Here is a 21970-nt window from a genome sequence, read left to right as displayed (position 1 = left end):
GAACTTAAAGGGATAATAACTCTTCGTATGAGATCTATATTTCACGATAAAAACATTGTGAATAACTCATAGAAAAAAAATATATTCTGTTTTACCCCAAAAACGACAGTTGAAGCTATTATTTTGATATCTTAGCTTGTCTTTATACCACGTGACCTCCATTGATGGCTATACTCCATAAAAAAAAAAAAAAAAACTATTTAGAAATAAAAAAGGGACCAACTGTAAAAATGGATTCATTAACCATTGGTATGTGAAAATTGTTATTTACTCCAGGAAAATTCATCTTTTTGGCCAAAACAAGAGAGTTATTATCCCTTTAATTGAAACCTCGTCCATCGTGTGAATTTTGTTAAAAGGCAGTACTTGTTGAGAAGTACATTTCCAAATAATGCTCTGGCGCTTCAAGAGTGGAAATATTCAACTTCACCAAGGGGAGAAGACAAAATCAAATTTCAAGTTCTTGAATCGAAAAGACAGACGCATATTATTGTGCAATACAGTAAACACCTTTATTGTTATCAACATGATCAAGTTTAAAACTTCTCAATGAACAGTAAGACCAAAAAGTTTTTAATTTATTGATTTGAAAGTATTGGAAGAGACCTATAAAAGATTTTGCATGGTCCTAGAGGAAAGAGTAGGGGGCAAATATTGAACCCAACCCTTTCATCAAGAATTGCATCCATTTCCAGCTTTCCTCAGCAACTGGAAACATGTCCCCCTTTTCTAGAATCTTTTCCTAAAAATATAACCAACAGGAAGTTCACCAAGATAAGCGTATCATATACAAACAGTAATGCTAATCATTTAAATCAGCAACTACATAATCATCCAATGACTAAGAATCGTCTGAATATTTTCATTTATTCTCTGCTTTGGCAATCTTGATCCACTATTCTTTCGTCTCATTCATATCATTTTGGTTCAGCACAGTTTTCACTTTGATGGAAAATTAGACTGAAACCAACATGAAATTGACCTTATGATTCCCTGTTCTTGTATTCTGAATCAACATTTCACCTATGTTGCAATTCTCTGTTCAACATCATCTCCACATTTAGCAAGCGTGCAGTGCTTTCAACTTTATTAACTCTCCAATGGTTAGAACTTGGTGCCATTTAACAGGAATTTCACTCACTTAGAGCACGTACAATTAAATTGTAGTTCCACAATTACATAAGCTTCAACTAGCTTTATGTGATTCACTGAAAACTACCACCTTTTGAGTTAATGCAAGTAATGTGAAAACCTGATCTTTAAGTGAGAATTGCAGTCACTTTTCATAAAAATAATGACACAACCAAGTTCACCATTAACTTTATACAAGGATCAATAAAGTTGAATTTTAACTTTCACACTTTTGGTATAATTTTACTAAAAAATGCTTCGTCTATGTTACAGCGTACTGTTAACTTGGCAGTAACAATGGAGTGTATAAAAGAGAGCGTCAGAAGAAGTTTGTTCAGACTCGCATGTACAGTCTTGCTGAACTTAGCTTCTAAGAGGTAAACTTTCCCAAAATGTCTCCGTCTCGGAAGATGAAATATTCCTGAAATTAAAAAATAAATAAATAAATAAATAAATAGGCAAAATAATAAAAGTTATTTATCACCTTGGATTGATATTTCTCATTTGTTTCCCATCAATAGTTGGGTCCATTTTGACTGCAGGAGAAATAAACAATTATCCACTCAATGGAAATACTGCAACCATAAAAATATATATTAAAATAAAGGTTGCGCTAATCTTAGTAGACATCACAGATGGATATTTCCCAGACCATAATCTTTCAATTAAGACCAAACTTTGGCCCCCAAGTCCTTTTAAAGAGGTACCTATTTCCCCAGACTACCAACCTTGTCATCCATCTCAACTTTGGTGCCTCCATATTCTGGCAGTAAAACTTTATCTCCTGCTACTACACTGCATGGGACCACTGTACCATCCTGGAACAATGACAACATTTTTTTTTTCTAATGTGAAACATCATCTTTTATAAATAATCGTAAAAGGTGGAGCAACTCATGTATATTGTATTGCTTGGGTTAAATGACAACTATCACAAACCAAGTCTTAGTGTGAACTGTTCCTGTAGAGAGCTAACACTCCTTTCATTTCTTTTAATCACAGTTTATAATACACTTATGTTAACATTAATATGTGAAAAAAGTCTATAAAGCTGTTCTTCAGTATTGGTGGATTGACAAAACAATTCACAGACAATCAAAATCACACTAGTTAGTCAGGTAAATAGATTACAATTTGCCAAATTTAACAAAAAAGACAAGCTGAACATAGACTCAAGCTTTCAAAGATGTGCTACTCAATGAGTACCCTTGTCACTTACACTTGTCCTTGACCCTGGCCCCGTGGAGACAACAGTGGCATGTAATACTTTCCCAAGGGACTTCTCTGGAATCATGATGCCGCCTTTTGTCTTGGTCTCTGCCGCCAGTCGCTCTACCAACACACGATCAAACAGTGGAACAAATTTCCTCAGGACTCCTGCCTAGAAACAGTGTTAAGAAATGTGGTCAAGTAGGATGTTCTACAATTACATAACAATTGATCATAACACGGGCTGTGTTGATCAGTGCACCCTGAAAGTTGGAGTTGTGTAATATTAAATGTGTGTCGATCATATTAAATATTGAAGTCTGGAGAGAGGGGAGTTGATATCAACCTTTTGGAACCTGGGGTGCATGCTTATGAAAGTCATTTAATAATTACAACTGTAGGACCCATGCACTTTTAAGTTGAAAAATCAATTAAATTCAATCTTAAAAGATTACATAAGCACAGTCTCCACCACTTTATAGAGTCTGAATATAATAATAGCATTAAAAATAAAGAATACCCATTAATGTAAACCTCTAACACAAGTTGCAAAACTTGCATCGTGACCTAGTCCTTCCCCCCCAACTCTTGCAGGTCTTCGCAAATGCAAGAGCACGTTCTTCTTGCTTCATCACAGGAACACCGGTCGTGCTAAAAATCAAGGATATTTCTAAAAGTACAAACTAACAAGAATGTCGACTTGAAACACTGGTAGCCCAAAGCACTAAAACACAATACCAAAGCTGGAAATCTTACCAATCGCACCATCCTGTCTATTACGGAGGAAAATCCAGGGAAAATCTAGAAACCAATGTAAAACACGTGTGGACACTAACGCTATTGACGCATGCGCTCAAGCATCGGGGTTGGGAGAAACGTACTAAGGTCAAATTGAGTTCACGTGGATATATTTTAATTGAATGAAATGTATGCTCTTAAAATGGTGTCAAAAGATAAAAGATTTGCTCAAAACTGTGATTGAACATCAGATTAATAAGGCCCATTAAGATTAATTCTAGAAAACAGCAAAAGACCCAACTTTATAACATTGTTCGAACGTATATTCTAGAAAGTAGGTGCCCGGTTTCTGAATAAATATGATTGAAATGATAATTTTTTTTGTATGTATTTGAATCGAATTGAAAACTTCTTTACTTTTCATGCTACTGATTGAAAATATTTCACAATAAAAAGTAAAACTAAAACAATTGATTAACTGTTGTTAAGGCTGTAGATTTTATGTTTTGCGCAGTCATATTCATAAGCATCCCTGTGTAGGGCTCCAAGTTTTAAAGGGCACAGTCTCGTTCTCAAAACGTGTGCAGTAAGCTGAACACTCGCCGGCGTTGTGAAGATTTTTACGCGTTTCACTGATTTTCTATAACATATCTTTTTACAGTCGACCAAGACGGTAGGTATATGTTCGAAGAACACTTCAGGGTTGTGAGAAACATTTTGCATTTTGCTGTTGTCGAATACTTCTCGATTAATATTTGTGATTGATAAAGATGGCGACTTGCATTACAAAACACGTGCTTTCAGCGCACATGGCCGGCCTTGCCATAAATCCACACCAAGTAAATATTGACGAGTCTCGAACATGCCATTCAGAGAATGTTCTTTGAAGAATTGGCTTTTGACTATTAGATCACTTTTACTGCAGAAATTGTAAGCGTATGTAATATTTGTGTTGATTGCATAAGCTGATGCCTCTAGATGCTCGATAGGAACTTTACATGTACTGTCATGCCTATAATTCCCGCGACAACTAATTGATCATTTTCTGACGTCTGTACGCGTACATGGTGACGAGATAATTATAGGGCAAAACACAATGGCAATGAAAATGAGAAGACGTCAAGCCCGCCCTATGTTCGCTAATATGCAAATCAACCCCGCTTGTCCATCGGTGGCGGCTTGTCACCCTGTTTATGCTCGACGGGGAGTTAATTGCCGCTTGCTGTAAGCCGACGTAATTACATAGTTGCTTATCTGCCGGTACTGTTCCTTTTTCTAGGCTGACACAGGGCCTATCTCCTGCCTTGCTAACGGGTTTTTCTTCACTTTGCAAAGTTTTGTTTGAAAGATTTCATATTTATTTTACTTGTGAGTTTTTGTCCTGCTACCCACAATTTCCCCACATAACGGCCAACGTTAATTTGAAAATGACGTAATGCAGTATCGGTCACAAACCACGGAGCGTGCCGCCTGAGGTAATGAGCAAAAATAAAATAAACTACTTCAGACGTTGTGAAGATTATCTGTATATTCGCTTCTTTAACGTCTTTTACCGTGACATTATATGCTGATCTCATTTGAAAGTTTTTCGAGTATTATTCGGTCAACTTATTCTGTCAAGCCATACGGGCCTGTCACTGCACGTGCGCCATCTTGAATTTTATATGTAGAGGGAGGCAGGACGACAGCCATGCGAAAAAGGACTCTGTGCACGCGGAGAAGTGAAAGTGATACCTTTTTGAAAAACGATATCATTAAAAAACACATTCATAAAAATTTAAACTTTGCTTGTCGGAGGCTGATACCCCACAAAGTGCTCAAGCTGCTGTGCACTGAGTTATTTATAAGTGGGATCTATTTATGTCCTGGAGTGGTTCATCGTAGAAATATAGGCTAATTTTGTAATTGCAGTAATAACAACATTCTAATTCATTGCTTCTTTGTACAAGCAAGATGCTCTTTTCAAATGAATAATGAAATGAATAAATAATGTAATTAAGTTGAGAGAAAGCAGCTCGTTATCTATAAATGGGTCTGTGTTAATTTTTTTTTTTCAGGTCGATCCTTAGATTGTGCCTATTGGCTGGTAATGTAGTTCTGTCTTTTTAAATTGATCAACAACTACTTTTTAAAATTTTCTTTAATAAAATACAAATAACAAGTTTGACATTGAAAATCTAACATGCATGAAAAGCCAATTATAGTTCCAGTGTTATACTATTAAAATCCTATTTCAGCATGCGAAATATATATTTCAAAAAGTTTGCATCGATCATGTTTTGTTTGCTTAACCTTTTTGTTTTAGACTTTGAACACATGGATGGAATTTGTAAATATTCTACACAATATAATTCACTTTCATTAGTTTTGAATTTAAATATATGGACAGTATTAATTAGATAAAATAATACTTATTAAAAAAACGTAAATTTTTTGAGAATAAAAATTTAAAATGCCCTTCCGTAAGCGTATTTTTGAGATGATTCTGTACAGTATTTACGAGTGTAAATAATATGCGTTTGACAGCATTTTCTTTCAAATGTGATTCTTTAGAAATGTGCGCATTAACTTTTCTTGTCTTACAGACAGACACAGAGAGGACTTCAGGTCCGAAACCAGAAGGCCACATGGAAAATACATCTAAGGTCTACAAAAGGCTGCCTCCTTTGTAGGGTCTTATCTAGCGCACGAAAATCTTTATTAATCATGCGATTTGATAAATTATCACAGATGATGATTTAGTCTAATTGGTGTGCTACACGGATAAGAAGGGCGCGTAGAAAGTTGCCTAGGTCTGTAAATATATGCGTTTTGGTGTCGGGGGGGGGGGGGGGGGGGGGGGGTCTCCTTTTCTTGCCACAGTATTTAAATATTTAAACTGGAAATTATTCGATCACCAATCGTCAAGCTGTCTATGCAGAAAGATATTTTTTAAACTAGCGGAGAGCACCTGCATTGGAGAAGACGACCTGGCAGAGAAAGACGGAAGATAAAGATCACTCTCACATACTTTTTTTCCCGTAAATATTTTAAATTAAAGACTCCCGTCCCTCTTCCCTTGTTCGTGTCCTTCTTTTCTACATTTACTGCATTTTATCATTTGTTTTCCCCGAAGTAAGAATGAATCGTTTGAGCAAGCGGGCTTGGTAGAAAAAGAGGGGAGATAAGGACATCAATCTTATTTCCCGTAAATGTTTTTAATATTAAGGATTCCCATCACTTTTTCTTGATAGTTTCCTCTTTCCTCTATTTCTTTTCGCTGCACTTTTATCTGTTGACTTCTCTTAAATAAAATTAATCAAATCTAAATAAAACAAATAACGGAGAGCAGATTCTTTGGTGAAATTATTTATCTGTCAAAAACCTTATAAAACTTTAAAACATTCTTTATGAATAACGACCCATGCAGTAGTGTAAAATATTCATTTTGTAGAAGGTTGCACAGGATTAAATTCTCGATGCAATTAACGATTATTTCCTAGTCTTTCATTAGCCTACCAGCACCTTATTGAGAAAATTTTGATTCACCCCAAGAAGTAATAACTTCTTGTTCACCCTGACACTGCCAACGAAAAAGTACTTTAGTTTACTGGTGTCTCTTGAATATTTAGGCACTGTTGATGGCCCCAAAGATTGAAATTTGACGAAACCGATGCTTTATCGCTATTGTTTAATGATTAACAATTGCTGCCTGAGAACGCTCTTGGGATGTATACTAGTAGACCTAGTCAAAGAATGGAATAGTTTTTAATATCAAGGTCACTTACAACCCAGTCATTAGGTAACACTGGACAACGAAACAAAGGGGCGACTACCAGTTGTAACTGCCATTGAATGAAATGTAAAAGGTGCGAAATCGGCCACCCCTTAATGCGATCATTAACCAGCAAACAAAGCGTTGTATTGTAATTTCCACCGCCGACAAGCGGGTTATCAAAAAAAGTATGACAGTCTTTTTACTTCCACCATCGATCCTTAGGACGTACATGTACACATGAAAACAACATTGATAACTATTCTTGTTATAATGCACGAAGTAAATTGAAAAAAATTAAAACTATGTTAATTTGGACTTACTTCATACATGATGTTATTGTGTTCACGACAAAGGCTAATCAAATGCCATTTACCCTTAATGATTTGTTTGGGCGAACTCTCCTCCACAGCATTTGCACACGTATCAGTTAAAGATCTTCTTTTAATTAATCTATTTCATAATTCAAGGAGTTGCAGTAAGCGAATGCAGTTATGTGACCGATCTTGCACAAACACTTAAGCCCTTGCCGTTAGGCAAATTGACACACTAAGTCATTTTTGATAATTTTTTCTAATGCCCAACAAAAATTTTTGCATGGAATTAATTTTCCACCGCTCAGCTGGCATTCAGTAATATATCGCGAAGACATTGCACTAACCGATGAGAGGCTGTGGTTTAAGCTAGATGCAACACTCGCCACCGAGCTGTACCCGAAAATTACTCAACCTGTGGCTCGACAATACGCTCGTTATATTTCAAGTTCGGCTCGGCGACTTGTATTGTATCTATCACTTATTACAATGTCCAGGTAGCTTACCCAGCTGTGGTTTTAATTATCGCTATTTAGGTTCCTTTCGAAACCAGCTTCGTCTCCACGAAAACAACATACATGTACAGTGTTTTGGATGTTACTCACACGAAGACCTGGCACGGCTTTGTCGTTGGTATTTTCTTTTTATTGTTTAGTGCTATCTATACCCCTATCACTTAACCTGAGAAGTTTCCAAACGTAAGGACAAAGAGAAAAGTGTGATGTATCGAGACAAAAGGGAGATCGGTAGATACGTCCAAAATTAGGGAGACTTCTGCCAAGTTCGGAAGGGTTAATTGGTATGGGCCACAGACTGATCGCTCGAGAAATTCACCAAAACTACAAAAAAAATCCTTCAAATGTATTAAATAGCAGAGGCCCATTCCCCTGATTGTAAGAAGCAAACAAAACAACGAGACGGCAGGTCGACATTCAGCCTAGAGCAAGGTGCAATACTGCCAAGTTGAAAGCTGTTAATTAAGTCGGATTAGAGCGCGCATCAATTTACTTCCCGTCGCGCTTGGCGAGGACGAACTCCCGTCTCCAAGGGTCGCCCGTACAATAATTTACATATGCGCTCCTCCCCCTGTGCGCTTAGGCCCTGTATGAGTCCACGTCGCTATTGTTTGCTACCCGCACAGGCTTTTGTAGTTTATCAAAACAACCCATTGTCTCTCAGGGGGCGTCAGTACACAGTTAATACGTACATGGAGTATACGCATACGGATTGTCGCGCGAATTATGAGCACAACCAGTAGTTGCTCTTTCACTGAGAAAGACTAGAACTTGAGTAGATTTAGTAGTCGTTTGCTGATGTAACATTTCTAATACTTGCATCCGTGGTGAATGAAATATGTTTAGGCACGACAATTATGCACAGTGTACAAAATGCCAGGAGGGTGATCTTTGGGTTAAAGTGTACAAGAATTACACAGTTGATTGCTGCACATTTAACATGTAAACCGTCACATGTTCGCCTACAATCCTGTAGACTTGAAATTCTCAAATAGTTGTGAAAAATACCCTCCTTAATAGTTCAAGAGAACTTGTAGAATGGATCATATGATATTAAAGCAAAATTCTTCCTCACCACCCTCCCCGAGAAAAAAAGTTCACTGAGACAAATGCACATTTTAAAGTCCTATTAGGAAGAAAAATCTCTAAATATTGTCTAGACATATATTTTGAAATTTTTTTCCAGATAAAACAATGTTTCGTGCATCGAGTATCATACGTTCCACCTTTGGAAAGCAGTTGAAGTCTTCCGTGACTGTGCGAACATACGCCAAGGAAGTGAAGTTTGGCAGCGAGGCACGCGTTGGCATGCTAGCGGGTGCTAACTTACTGGCAGATGCCGTGGCTGTCACCATGGGACCAAAGGTAACGAACGGTGGAATTTTTTACCAAGTGGCAGACTTACACCCCATTCCCATAGATTTTAGATCGATCTATCCCTGTGGGGAGTCTCACTAGATTACTGTCAGCTTAGCCGGCTTAAGTGTCTGTCCCGCCTACTGAAAGCTGTAAGGGGGTAATTAACTATGGTACACGCTCGGCTGACTGCAATTTAGCGTGAACCCCCAGGGAGTTAGGTCGATCTAAATCTCTGGATCGATCTAAATCTCTGGGAATGCACCCTAATTCTCTCATTTAAAAGATTATATTTTTCAATTCCTGGAGTGTAATGCTGAAAAGTGTGGGGGAGGGCTATGTTTTTACCTTACTGAAGATCTGAAAAAATTATTCCTGAAATTTTATTCAGATATGTAATAATTAAAGAAGAAAATGTGATTGTTTTAAAGCCTCTTTAGTTCTTTTTGTGCACTTCTGAAGACAAATTTGGGATGATTCGAATTTCTTATTGAACAGATTGTTCTACAAAATCTGAGCACAAGTTGTAAAAAGTGAAGATATCTGTACATTTTAGACCCACTTCTCTTTTTATTGATAATTTTTTTGTAAAATCTCTACAGGGAAGAAATGTGATCATTGAACAAAGCTGGGGAAGCCCCAAAATAACCAAAGATGGCGTCACTGTAGCCAAGGCCATTGAACTGAAAGACAAATACCAAAACGTAGGCGCCAAGCTGGTCCAAGATGTCGCCAATAACACAAATGAAGAGGCTGGAGATGGCACCACCACCGCTACAGTTCTTGCCAGAAAGATTGCCCAGGAAGGCTTTGAGTCCATTACAAAGGGGGCTAATCCTGTGGAGATCAGAAAGGGTAAATAGGAGTAATAACATGAAGTAAAAACAGAGAGAGAATTTTAAAATGCTGTGCACTGTATACAAATGACAATGCCTTACACAACAATTTGAATTTTAAAGTTATTGGCTACAGAAAAAAAAAAATGTTCTTTGAAGTATTAGATTGTTGTTTTTTTTTTGTTTGTTTGTTTGTTTGTTTGTTTGTTTTTTTTTTGTTTTTGTTTTTGTTTTTTTAAGAAAAAAAATTAATTCAGAATTCTATCAAAAAATGTTTTCATGCTGTTGTTGTCCATTTTGCCTGAAGTGCAGGGCTAGTTAGAAAATGGACATGACCCAACTTTTTCTTTATAATCTCCAGATAATTTTTCCAGCAATTTTAGATTTAAGTTTTTGTTTCCTGTGTCCTCAGGTATGATGATGGCAGTGGAGACAGTGGTGAACAAACTGAAGTCAATGTCCAAACAAGTGACCACTCCAGAGGAGATAGCACAGGTGAGAGACACAGAGTAGGCCAGTCAATAAACAACTTAGGTTGGAAAAAATTGGTGACAAAAGTTTCTCAACTGATTCTGGTCCGTTGAAGGCCCAATATAGCCCAAAAAATTTCCCCCATGAATCCCCCCATGGCAAAGTCTCGTTTTCCACAAAAATCCAAAATGGCCGCTATTGAATGGGGTGGGTGGACTTGAAATCCATAACTTGGGAACCCAATGTCACAGAAACATGTTTTAAGTATCAACTCCTACTAAGTGAAGGATCCCCAATCTTTTGCAACTAGTCTCAAGGTCACTGGAGGTCAAGGTCATGACCTCATTACAAGGTCAAAGCATTTTTGGAGGAAAAAAACCCGTAATGTCTAAATGACAGTTTCCCAATGTCACAGAAACATGTTTTAAGTATCAACTCCTATTAAGTGAGTGATCCCCAATCTTTTGCAACTAGTCTCAAGGTCACTGGAGTTCAAGGTCATGACCTCATTACAAGGTCAAAGCATTTTTGGAGGAAAAAAAACCCCGTAAAGTCTATATGACAGTTTCCCAATGTCATAGAAACATGTTTTAATTATCAACTCCTACTAAGTGAGTGATCCCCAATCTTTTGCAACTAGTCTTAAGGTCACTGGAGGTCAAGGTCATGACCTTATTACAAGGTCAAAGCATTTTTGGAGCAAACAAACCCATAATGTCTATATGACAGTTTCCCTGTTGTCATAGAAACATGTTATAAGAAACAGTATCAACCTAGTGGGACACTGCCAAACACTTGCAACTATTTTCAAGGTCACCAGAGGCCAAGATTATGAAATAAATTCAAGGGCATAGCATTTTCCAAGTGAATTATATCATATTATCTATAACTTGGTAACCGTACGTCACTAAAACATGCATGTTTAATGTATCAATTCCTACTTAATGAGAAGTCAACAATCAATTGCAACTAATTTAAAGGTCAACAGAGGTTAAGGTTATGACCGCTAATTACAAGGTCGTAAGATTTTCAAGCGAAATTCCATAATTTCTCAATTACCAAATGTTACAGAAACGTGTTTAGCGTGCCAATAATGCCTTGTAAATGGGGTCCTGTTTATCATTTGCAACTATTTCCAAAATCTAGGAGGTACAGGATTGACCTTATTGCAAGGTCATCATGAAATTTAATGAAAATTTGATTCTAGGGTGATCTAAGTACAACACATAAGATTGTTTAAGAGCAAAATATGCATCTCCATTTTTTTATGACAAATGTTACATTTTATAGAGCAACCTGAGCCCATTGTTGTTTGATGTAAATACTTCATTTTAATACCGGTACTATTGGCATAAGCTCTCTTCTTGTCTGCCCAATGATTAACCTAAAGCCTTCTTGTCCCACCTTTGTATGTATGATCTACCTTGGAGTATCTGTGTGCCATTATAGAGAGGAGATAGTGGATAAAGCACATTTATTTACCCATTTAATCAGTATCTGTATTTGGTTGCTTTTATGACAACCAAAGGCTAGCCATTACTGAATTGCCAATGGTAAAATGTGTTGATTCTTAATGGTTGATTCAATACCTATAGCTCCGACTCTGCTCCATCATGGATGGGTGAGGTCTAAAAGCTATACCCTCTCCCAAGCCTACTGAGCATGCTGTCGCAAGTCGATACTTGGGTTAATTGGGTAATTTTAATGTGCTGAATGGAAAATTAGTAACTTGTCTTGTGTGAAGACAATCTTGTAGATGGTGCCCTTTGAGCGTCATTTCAGCATCTGTTTTCCTAAATATCCCAATTCTTGGTCTTGCAGTGGGATTCTGAAATAAGCAGCAGGCCACTTGCTGGGGAGAACTTGTTCACCACAAGTGAACTCTCTATTAAAAAGTGTAATATGTTTTGGTCGACAAACTTTACAACTGCTGTTTTTTGGTGTGCTCATCTGTGTCAAAAGTAGTTATATGTTTTTATATCATGCCAGCTCCTGTCAGATTGGAGAACTAGTACTGAGACATGATCGCAAACTGGAAGTTTTTATCAGGTCTGTTAGGATAGGAAACTGGCTACAGGCTCTCACCATCATCCTTCGTTTACTTTGCTGCATCTCATTCGACAGTCATTATGACAAGCTAGCAGTCTCAAAAGGGGGGAGGGGGGCTTTTTCTGAAAAAAGTGGACCTAGAAATATTTGTGTACCTAGATAAAATTTTACCCAGAATGCCACTGGCTACAGGCCTGTATTTGATGGTCAAAGCACCAAGGACAAGGGACGTACAAACAGTTGTAGCTGTGGGGGAGGATCTAACACGTATGTAAAGGACTTTGTGTCCTTCAGTTTGAAGCTCATCATGTAACTAGTCTCATGTAACTAGCCTTCTAACAAATATCAGTTGAAGTTGCATTGAAGTAAATAGTCCAACTTATCTGCAGAGGACACAATTGCCTTTTAACCACTGTCCATCATGCAGTAAAATTGCTCCTTGAATTTGTCTCTGAAAGGGACTCTTTAATTTGACCCATACCCCACAACTACATGTAGACCTACTGTTAGTATAGAGACCCACAGCTAGCAATTGTGATAAACTTGTGGCTAGTAAGTTCGAAGATTTGAGAGAAGCACTGGAAGTGTATATCAATGAGAAATCAACATTTGATGGTTTTTAAAAGCTGGAGAGATGTTCAAATGGTGTAGCAACCTGTCTTCTGGGCAAGAAGGTAAATACCATAAAAAGGTGCCATTCCACCTGGTTATATTTCCCCCCAGCCTGTGGCCAATATAAAACGTCCTCATTTCTAATTCCATGATATTTTATCTAAATGTTTATGTACCCAAAATGAATTAATTCCCCCACTGCAGTATTATAGAATGCTGTAATATTCCAATTTTTTACGTCTTATGTGAGGCTGCAATGGTTATTGTGTAATAGGCTGTCTTTGCCCAGTATGAAACAAGTGTATGTCATGTTATTAAGCTTTAAAGGTCTCCCACATGTATCTGAAGTTTTTGAAGAAATGTAATTGCTCGACTCCTCCCTGCAATAGAATAGGAAGTTTTGAACAATGTAGTTCTGACATATAGTGGAATATTCACACAAGGTTCAGGTACTTGATGTTTTTTTTTTTTTCACTTTTAGTTCCTGTATAATGTAAAACACAGCTTTATTTGAACATATACCGTATCTGTATAACACTTAGTTATTTTGAAATGGGTACAGTAAACCCTTAAGCCTTGTAAACCGAATGTCATTGATTTAAATGAGTACCATGCAGTAGTGTCGATGCCTTTTCTGTAATGAAATATTCTTTAAACAATCACCTGTGTTGTTTTTGATTAGTGTAAAGTCAATTTTTCTTAAATGTTATAACAACCTTGTTATAAGGATATGACCCTGACCGCTGGTGATCCTAGAAATAGTTTCAAATGATCGGCAATATGTAACTTAGTATGAATCGATACTTTCAACATGTTTCTGTGACATAGGGTTATCAAAATATAGACATGATGGCATTTTGTTCAAGCTTAAAATGCCATGACCTTGAAAATAAGGTCATGACATTGACCTCTGGTGGCCTAGAAAGCATTTACAAATTATTCGCAAAACCTCAAAACCTCACTTAGTAGGAAATCATTATGATATTTAAACATGCTTCTGTGACATCCAATTACAAAGGTTTAGATAATATGGGAATTTTCTGCTCGAAAAATGCAGTGTCCTTGAAATTAGGGTCATGACCTTGACCTCTAATGACTCTGAATAAATTTGCAAAAGATTGGTGGTGCATTATTCAATAATAGTTAAGACTAAAATATGTTTTTGTGACATTAAGTTACCAATACATGGACATCACGTCATTTTTTTGCTCGCAAAATGTATAGATCTTGTGATTAGGTCATGACCTTGACCTCCTGTGACCTTGAAAGTGGTTGCAAAAGATTGGGGATCCCTCACTTAGTAGGAGTTGATACTTAAAACGTGTTTCTGTGACATTGGGGAACTGTCATATAGACATTATGGTTTTTTTTTCTCCAAAAATGCCTTGATCTTGTAATAAGGTCATGACCTTGACCTCCAGTGACCTTGAGATTAGTTGCAAAAGATTGGGGATCCCTCACTTAGTAGGAGTTGATACTTAAAACATGTTTCTGTGACATTGGGTTCCCAAGTTATGGATTTCAAGTCCACCAACCCCATTCAATAGCGGCCATTTTGGATTTTTGTGGAAAACGAGACTTTGCCATGGGGGGATTCATGGGGGAAATTTTTTGGGTTATATTGGGCCTTCAACGGACCAGAATCAGTTGAGAAACCTTTGTCACCAATTTTTTCCAACCTCAATGGGGAAAATATGCTCGTTTACTGGCCTAGAGGGTGACTTACCCAGACTTAACCTCTTGACTTTAAGTTGTGGTTTGTGATAAAGAAAAAACTGTGTATCATTGATTTTTGTCATGGAAACATAAGTTATTTTTCTTCCAAAATTCTGTTGAGGTACTCTTTTAAGTTTTTGGTCATTAAATATTGTATGAGTGAAGAAACAAATAAATTGTCTAAATTAAGGTTGAAATTTTCCCCCTGCACGGCCATGCGGAGTTCCCCAGCGAATTACTAGACTGGTGGTTCTGGTAAGGCCAGTGCTACATTAACTATCAGCTTGTTCACTTACATGGCTGCTGCCTGCACTAGGCTGGCTGTGTCATTCAAACATGCTACACTTGTGAGGGGTTAAAGCTTTTAGGATTATGCCAAATTGTAGGAATTTCAGTTGTTACAACTTTCACCATGCACTTGTTTTGATGATAAAAGGTAATATGTGTAATATGTAAGTATACTCACTGTTATCAACATTTAACATTTGCATATTTAGTGGAGAATGCCCCCCCCCTCCTTTCAAAAAAAAAAAAAAAAAAAAAAAGGGAGAAAGGGGGGATAGAAAGCAAGTTACCTCACAAGTGGCTTCCTCCTGTATTGATGCAAGTAAAAAAACAGATAAGTCTACTAACTACAAATAAGCGAATAAGATGTGAAAACATGTTTAGCTTGAAGGAGATACTGTTATATTATTATTTCTTGTGATTGGTCATTTCCAGGTGGCAACAATCTCAGCCAATGGGGACAAAGCTATAGGGGAGCTCATCTCCAGTGCTATGAAGAAAGTGGGGAAGGACGGAGTCATCACGGTTAAGGTGAGAGCCAGAGATACATGAGATAAAAGGCTGGTAAATGCTTATTAATTTGAAATTAAAAAGTGTATGAAATGGGATATGGATATTTGGTTGTAGTTACTTAGTGGATGCAAGCTCTCCTACCCACCGTCAAACTTAATTTAATTGAGATGAAAACAGAAGATAGAAATTTTAATTCTTTATGTGTAATTATTGAGTCAAGTTAGACTTGTAGAGTGTCATCAGCGGAGACGTGAGAAATCAAAAGAAAATGTTTTGACATGTTGCTGTTTTCAGGATGGCAAAACGACCCAGGACGAGTTGGAAGTCATTGAGGGACTGAAGTTTGACAGAGGCTACATCTCTGCTTATTTTATGAACTCCTCAAAAGGTGAGTTTTCACTTGTCATTCAAAATAATAATTCTCCTGAAATAAGCTAAGTCCAGAAAGAGTTTTACTTGCCTTTTGTGCATTATCATTATTGTCCAATGAAGATGTATGATTTCAAAAAAAATTATTTGGTTCAAAAATGAAAACCAACATTTCATATCTCTCACACAGGGGCTAAGTGCGAATTTGCAGACTGCCTGATTCTGTTCAGCGAAAAGAAAATCTCCAATGTTCAGACGATCATCCCAGCTCTAGAACTGGCCAATCAGGCGAAGCAGCCGCTGTTGATCATCGCAGAAGATGTGGATGGTGAGGCTCTGGGTGCCTTGGTGTTGAACAGGTGGGTAGGATTTTATATTGATGTTGTGGATGTTTATGTTATATTAAGTGATATTTATTTAGCGTTCATTGTTTTAAAGATGTAGAAAAATTCCCAATACAAATAAAATGGTATTATACCTATAATCTTGAAACAAGTACTATTAACCTCTCATTCTGAATATTACATACTCAGAAATTCATGTAACGTTTCAAATCTACATTTCCAAGTTTTTCAATTCATTATATCAGCACAAATTTAGATTGAACAATTGCATGAGAGAATTGAAACTTTGTCATAAACATAAAGAAAATGCAGGAAAATAATTTTTGGCACGGCTATGCGGAGTTCCCCAGTGTGTTGCTATACTGGTGGTTCTGGTAAGGCCAGTGCTACAATAACTATCAGCTTGTTCACTTACATGGCTATTGCCTTCCCAAGGCTGGCTGTGTCATTCAAACATGCTACACGTCTCTATTAAAAAATGTCAATAAAACAGTGCAAATTTTATGCATTTATTGCAACTATTTTGCTTTACGTCTTCAGTGTTATTTAGCAGTACCTCTTACTCCCTTCACCATTCTTCCCACGCATAAAAGAGTGTCACAGAGAAAAATGTCTTTTTTTGGGTCTTGACTAAACTGGCGAACTCTAGAGACAAAATTCCATTTCTACTGTTCTGTTGTAGACTGAAGATTGGTCTCCAGGTGTGTGCAGTGAAGGCACCAGGGTTCGGAGACAACAGGAAGAACACACTAAAAGACATGGCGGTCGCCACAGGTGGCATCGTCTTTGGCGACGAGGCAGAGTTATACAAACTGGAAGACGTGCAGATCCATGACCTTGGTAGAGCCGCAGAGGTCGTGGTCACGAAAGATGATACCTTGATTATGAAGGTAATTTTAGTTGATTGATTGATTAAAAGGCAGGGAAATGTTATTGTAAATGGTCACTTGTATAAAATGACAGGATACATGTTTGGAGTTGAAAAAGTAGCCAAGAAACCTATTTTATGGGTGCTTGCATGAGAGAACTCTTCCAGGTGGAGATACCTTTTATGATGAACATGAGCAATGAATAACACCAAAGTTAATGGTTAGAAAGGTGCTGTAGTCTGACGGCCAATGATGAGTTCTGTTTGTGTCTGAGAACAGTTTGTTGTCATTTTGATTTTTACGAAGGAATTTGATGTTTTACAATGCCATTCCTAATTATGTTCAGTGGGTGATTCACAAAGATAGGAATTACCTTTTTCCTTTGCTAATTAGTGAAGACCCCTCGGCTCCCCAAACCCCTTCCAGTCACCACCAACACCAATATTTCTTGGATGCACTTGTGGTCTATTTATCAAAAGATAACCAGTGCATGTATCATACTTTGTTTTCTTACTTATCCAGGGTCATGGATCCAAAGAAGCCGTGGACAAGAGGGTTGAACAGATCAGGGACGAGATTGAGATGACCAACTCAGATTATGAGAAAGAGAAACTGAATGAAAGAGTGGCCAAGCTGTCCAATGGGGTCGCAGTATTGAAGGTAGGTGGTGATTTTTTAAATTTATTTTTTGGTGTGTGTTTCTTGACAAATGAGCAATTTGAAGAATACTATATGATCAAACTTTGCTATTTATTTGGTGTGTTTTAACTGTAGAAAAAAATAACTTGAATACACCAAGGCATTATGGTTGTCACTTAGGTCTTCTTTTTACTGTGCAGTATCTCAAAAATGCTTTACTTAATGTTTGAAAGAAGTTGCATCCTTTTTTTTTTTTTTTAATATATAAATGACTAAAGGAAATTTTAAGATTTCAATGTATTAATCAGATTTGATTATTTTTTTTCAATAAATAAAACTCATTATAGTCAGAATTTATCACTCTTTTTGTATTTATTATTATTATTATATATTTAGTCTCACTTTGTTGATTACTTTCAGATTGGTGGCTACAGTGAAGTAGAAGTAGGAGAAAAGAAGGACAGAATTAACGATGCTCTAAATGCCACTAGTGCCGCAGTGGAGGAAGGAATCGTCCCTGGTGGTGGCACTGCCCTCCTTAGGTGTATTAAAACACTGGACTCTCTCTCACCTGGCAATAACGATCAAAAGACAGGTGAGATGACCAGAATAACATGATGAAATTGTGGATTCTGCTTGTCATGGTGGGAAAAAAATACCCTGAGTGTAGAAAATTGTATTGAGTCAGTCCAATGGACAGGCAACCAGTTTAAGAGCTGTCATATAAAATTTTTCAGTCTTTCTGGGACCGTCAGCTTTTTCAGAACTGCTAAGCTTAATGTATGACTGGTTATAAAAGTTTTGAGAATGTCTGAACTTCCTACCAACTGGCAACAAACATCAAGGGTGTCCTGCTTAGATACTGAATTCTAGAAAACTGTCGTTTGAATTTAGAAAAAAGTCGTATTTTGTTTTTATAGGTTTCACAGATTTATGAATTTTCCTTTTCTGCTGCTGTTTAGCCTCTTTATAGTATTAGTAATAATCCATTTTAAAGAAATATTTCAAAGCAAACTAAAACTGCTGCACTGGATTAAGTTATCACTATTATGAATATTGATGGAGAATTTTCTTGGCTCCAGGCATTGAAATTATCAGGAAGGCTCTGCGCGTGCCAGCACATGTTATCGCACAGAACGCAGGTGTAGACGCAGCGCTCGTCGTGGAGAAGGTGCTGAATCAAGAAGGCAGCATGGGTTACGACGCAATGAATGGCGAATACGTGGACATGATTGAGAAGGGAATTATTGACCCAACAAAGGTGAGTGTTTAGGTTGCTGAAAGCAGTGAATATGTCCGTGTATAAAGGAAAATGTATGTTACAACCTTAATGTTGAATAAAAAACAGGCTTATTCATTAGCAAATAAGTCTTTGTTGGAATGGAAGTAAAAGGAATACATGGTGACCTGAGCAAAATGTCTGGTTGGACATTTGGTTTCATTTATCAGTTCTTTGTGTGTTGAAGGTTTGGGGGGAGGAAGGAAGGGGGAGGGTGGAGCGCCCGTCATGAACACAAACGGATTGATAAGCTTGTGCAATATTTGTATTTCAGGTTGTCCGAACAGCTTTGGTAGATGCAGCAGGAGTGGCCTCATTACTGTCAACAGCCGAGACTGTGATCACTACACTACCTGAGAAAGAGACTGGCCCTGGCATGGGTGGCATGGGTGGCATGGACGGAGGAATGGGAGGAATGGGCGGAATGGGTGGCATGGGATTCTAGAAAACAAAGACTGATTCCTTTTATTAAAAAAAAAGCATTGAACAACTAAAGAGGCTCTTTTAATACTTTGCTAGAGGGTCACAAAATGAAGTATCTGATTGAGGAGACTTTTCAGCCAGCTGTCAGATGTGTCTTTTGTGTACTGTCTTGAGGGAAGAGACCTCTATGGTTGAGAATTGATGGACCTTGGAGAAAGGAGAGGCCAAGCTGTTAATGCTGCAAATTTTTCTTACCCATTTCTCATCATTGGATCATTCTGCAAACTACTATGATCATCTGAGCATAAGACTAGCTGAGTAATGGAGGGATTTATTCATGTTTTAATCAGATCAAATGCTATCTTCAAGAACATTGCACAAGTATTCAACAGAGAAAACTTGCTTGCTCAAAACTTATGTAGTTTTAAGAACCAGGTAGACTGTAACTGTAGACTATGTCCTTAGAGATCAGGAAGGCAGACTTTCCCATTTGTAGCACATTGTTGAGTCAACCACTGGTATAAAATGACAACAAAGGGAGATTTCCTTGACAGTGTTAGTTTGGTGTCTATTAATATGTTCTTAAAATTAAAACATTTTCATGAAACAAAGTTTTGTTTACAAAACCGTAAAAGGCAATTCAGAATATTGGATTTAGATTTCTGTTCCTCTGAGAAAAATATATAACAATATATAATCACAACTAACTGACATTGATATATCTTTAAGAAATAAACTGAGGAAATAGGTATGAAGGTAGAAATTGTGTTCAATTAAATAGTCTGCATTAGCATGTACTGTATGTGCAGAATTCTTCCAAGTTTTTTCAAAAAACTATGTATAGCCAGGTTCTGTTATCTGTACCCTGTATTCATTAAGGACGGTATACATTTCATCATGCTTGTGGTACTGTAACAGAAACAGTTATATTGGGTGCCTAAAATGTATGAAGATTTTGAGCCAGTGTGTCTCCTCTATTAAGTTTTCATCTGTGGTAGGAAGATAGGAGTATCTTGCTGCTTTCACAGCTTTTGTACAAAGTAAAGTCTGCTCTTTTGCCTTTACTATAGTAAAAACTGCCAATGTTTCACTGCCTGTATTGATGCTATGTTTGTTAAGGTTTTTTCTTGCATTTGAAGATCATGTAATGCAGATTTTTTTATTAAGATATTTTCTCTTTGACATGAAAATACCCTGAGTGATGAGAATGGATATGGCATATGCTGGATAATTTGCACACTTGTAGAGAAGATTATTATTTTATCTTACACGTACAATATAATGGAATAAGAATGCTTTGTTAGTGGATAGCAGCTGTTATTTAGTAAGCATGATTTAAACTACTCTGCAAATTATTGTGGGAAATTCTTTCTAGAAAATATTTTTGTTTTCTAATTCATTCCAACATTAGTAAGTGCTTAAATGAATATCGTTCTGTTTCTTCTTCTTTTTTTTTTTTTTAAGAAAAATAAAAATCATAATTCAACTTTTGTTTTTGCACAACTTTCTTGTTGTTGACAGGCCTTGGAGAGCAAATGTATTGTGGTCAAATATGAAAGTGAGCGACCTCTGACCTCTGGAAGTTTGTTTTGAACACTTCTTTTATAATAATAATAATAATAATTTATTGAGCACATGAAATGAGTGTACATTTATAGGCTCTCTACACTACTAATTATAATATACTTAAGTTTAAATACATGTATATAGTAATAATAAAGTTAAAGTATAATACCAGGTGTTATCTCAATTTGGATAGCTTCCGTTTTCTCATAGCACTGTTTATAAACTTTACAAGTGCGGACACACCTCTCTCATTTGACACATTTAATAGGGCGGATAGTGTATCGTCTGCTAGACCCTGCACATTTACCTCTGGTAAGGCAGCAAATAATGTTTCTCTGTCTAGATTATAAGTAGTACACTCAAGAAAAAAGTGAGCTTCATCTTCCACTGCATTACAGTGAGGACACTTTCTGTCCTCAATTTTTGTTTTGGGGTGGGTATATCTGCCTCTTTCAATCTCTAACTCGTGGTCACTGACCCTCATTTTGGCTAGAATTTTTTTATGTGTAAAAGGGACTTTTAATTCCAAATATGGCTCAGCTTCATAGGATTTCTTAATTTTGCTGTAGGTGCGGAGTTTGTTGTTGGTATTTCTATGGATTTCTTCCCAAAATTTTCGTTTTATTTCATTGGTTATTTCTATTTCAAGATCTGGGTAGTTGTGGATTTCGCAATTATGTCTGTTTGTATTAAGTTCCCAACATAATTTAATATTTGACATTGTCTGATACCAGTTACTTCCATTTTCTATTTTTTCCCTGTTATATGCTTGTTTAACAATTCTGTTATCTGGGAGTTCTTGGAGTCTAGCACTGTATTTTGAGACTAATTTTACTATGTCCAAATATATTGGGAAGCGACCCATTTCTGCTCGGCAAGCATTATTGCTGGCAGATTTCCTTACACCTAATGCCCACTTGCAAAATTTCAAGTGTACTTGCTCGAAAGGCATTTTATTTAGTTTTTCCAAAGTCATCTTTTT

The 21970-nt window shown here is 37.0% G+C and overlaps 2 protein-coding genes across 2 annotated transcripts; one reads left to right on the top strand and one right to left on the bottom strand.

The window, feature by feature from the left end:
- Positions 1 to 487: 487 nt before the first annotated feature.
- On the bottom strand, positions 488 to 3232 carry LOC106151388 (10 kDa heat shock protein, mitochondrial). The gene is made up of 4 exons (XM_013524620.3): positions 3097 to 3232; positions 2351 to 2512; positions 1860 to 1949; positions 488 to 1552 (listed from the first exon to the last, which is right to left on the bottom strand). Exons 1-4 carry the CDS (start codon positions 3106 to 3108, stop codon positions 1502 to 1504), a joined length of 315 nt encoding a protein of 104 aa, XP_013380074.2. The 5' UTR covers positions 3109 to 3232; the 3' UTR covers positions 488 to 1501.
- A 391-nt stretch (positions 3233 to 3623) lies between these two features.
- On the top strand, positions 3624 to 20875 carry LOC106151387 (heat shock protein 60A). Its single transcript, XM_013524619.2, has 12 exons — positions 3624 to 3751; positions 8848 to 9026; positions 9620 to 9872; positions 10266 to 10348; positions 15422 to 15517; positions 15794 to 15887; positions 16059 to 16227; positions 16895 to 17102; positions 17604 to 17741; positions 18141 to 18315; positions 18803 to 18981; positions 19274 to 20875. The coding sequence occupies exons 2-12, from the start codon at positions 8856 to 8858 to the stop codon at positions 19442 to 19444; spliced, it is 1737 nt and encodes a 578-aa protein (XP_013380073.2). The 5' UTR covers positions 3624 to 3751; positions 8848 to 8855; the 3' UTR covers positions 19445 to 20875.
- Positions 20876 to 21970: the final 1095 nt, after the last annotated feature.

The sequence above is a fragment of the Lingula anatina genome, chromosome 5, assembly GCF_051362555.1.
Source record: "Lingula anatina isolate TDL-2025a chromosome 5, LinAna3.0, whole genome shotgun sequence".
NCBI lineage: Eukaryota > Metazoa > Brachiopoda > Lingulata > Lingulida > Lingulidae > Lingula > Lingula anatina.
Note: the sequence above shows the minus strand (reverse complement) of the source record. Positions and strands in the feature narration are given on the sequence as shown.

Bases quoted from the DNA above. Each gene is read 5' to 3' on its own strand.
- LOC106151387 (XM_013524619.2), top strand. From the start codon at position 8,856: ATGTTTCGTGCATCGAGTATCATACGTTCCACCTTTGGAAAGCAGTTG. The intron at 9,873-10,265 runs GTAAATAGGAGT...CTGTGTCCTCAG, and splicing joins TCCTGTGGAGATCAGAAAGG to GTATGATGATGGCAGTGGAG. The intron at 10,349-15,421 runs GTGAGAGACACA...GGTCATTTCCAG, and splicing joins CTCCAGAGGAGATAGCACAG to GTGGCAACAATCTCAGCCAA.
- LOC106151388 (XM_013524620.3), bottom strand. The intron at 1,950-2,350 runs GTAAGTGACAAG...TCATTGTTCCAG, and splicing joins GGCCAGGGTCAAGGACAAGT to GATGGTACAGTGGTCCCATG. The intron at 1,553-1,859 runs GTTGGTAGTCTG...TTTTAATTTCAG, and splicing joins AAGTTGAGATGGATGACAAG to GAATATTTCATCTTCCGAGA.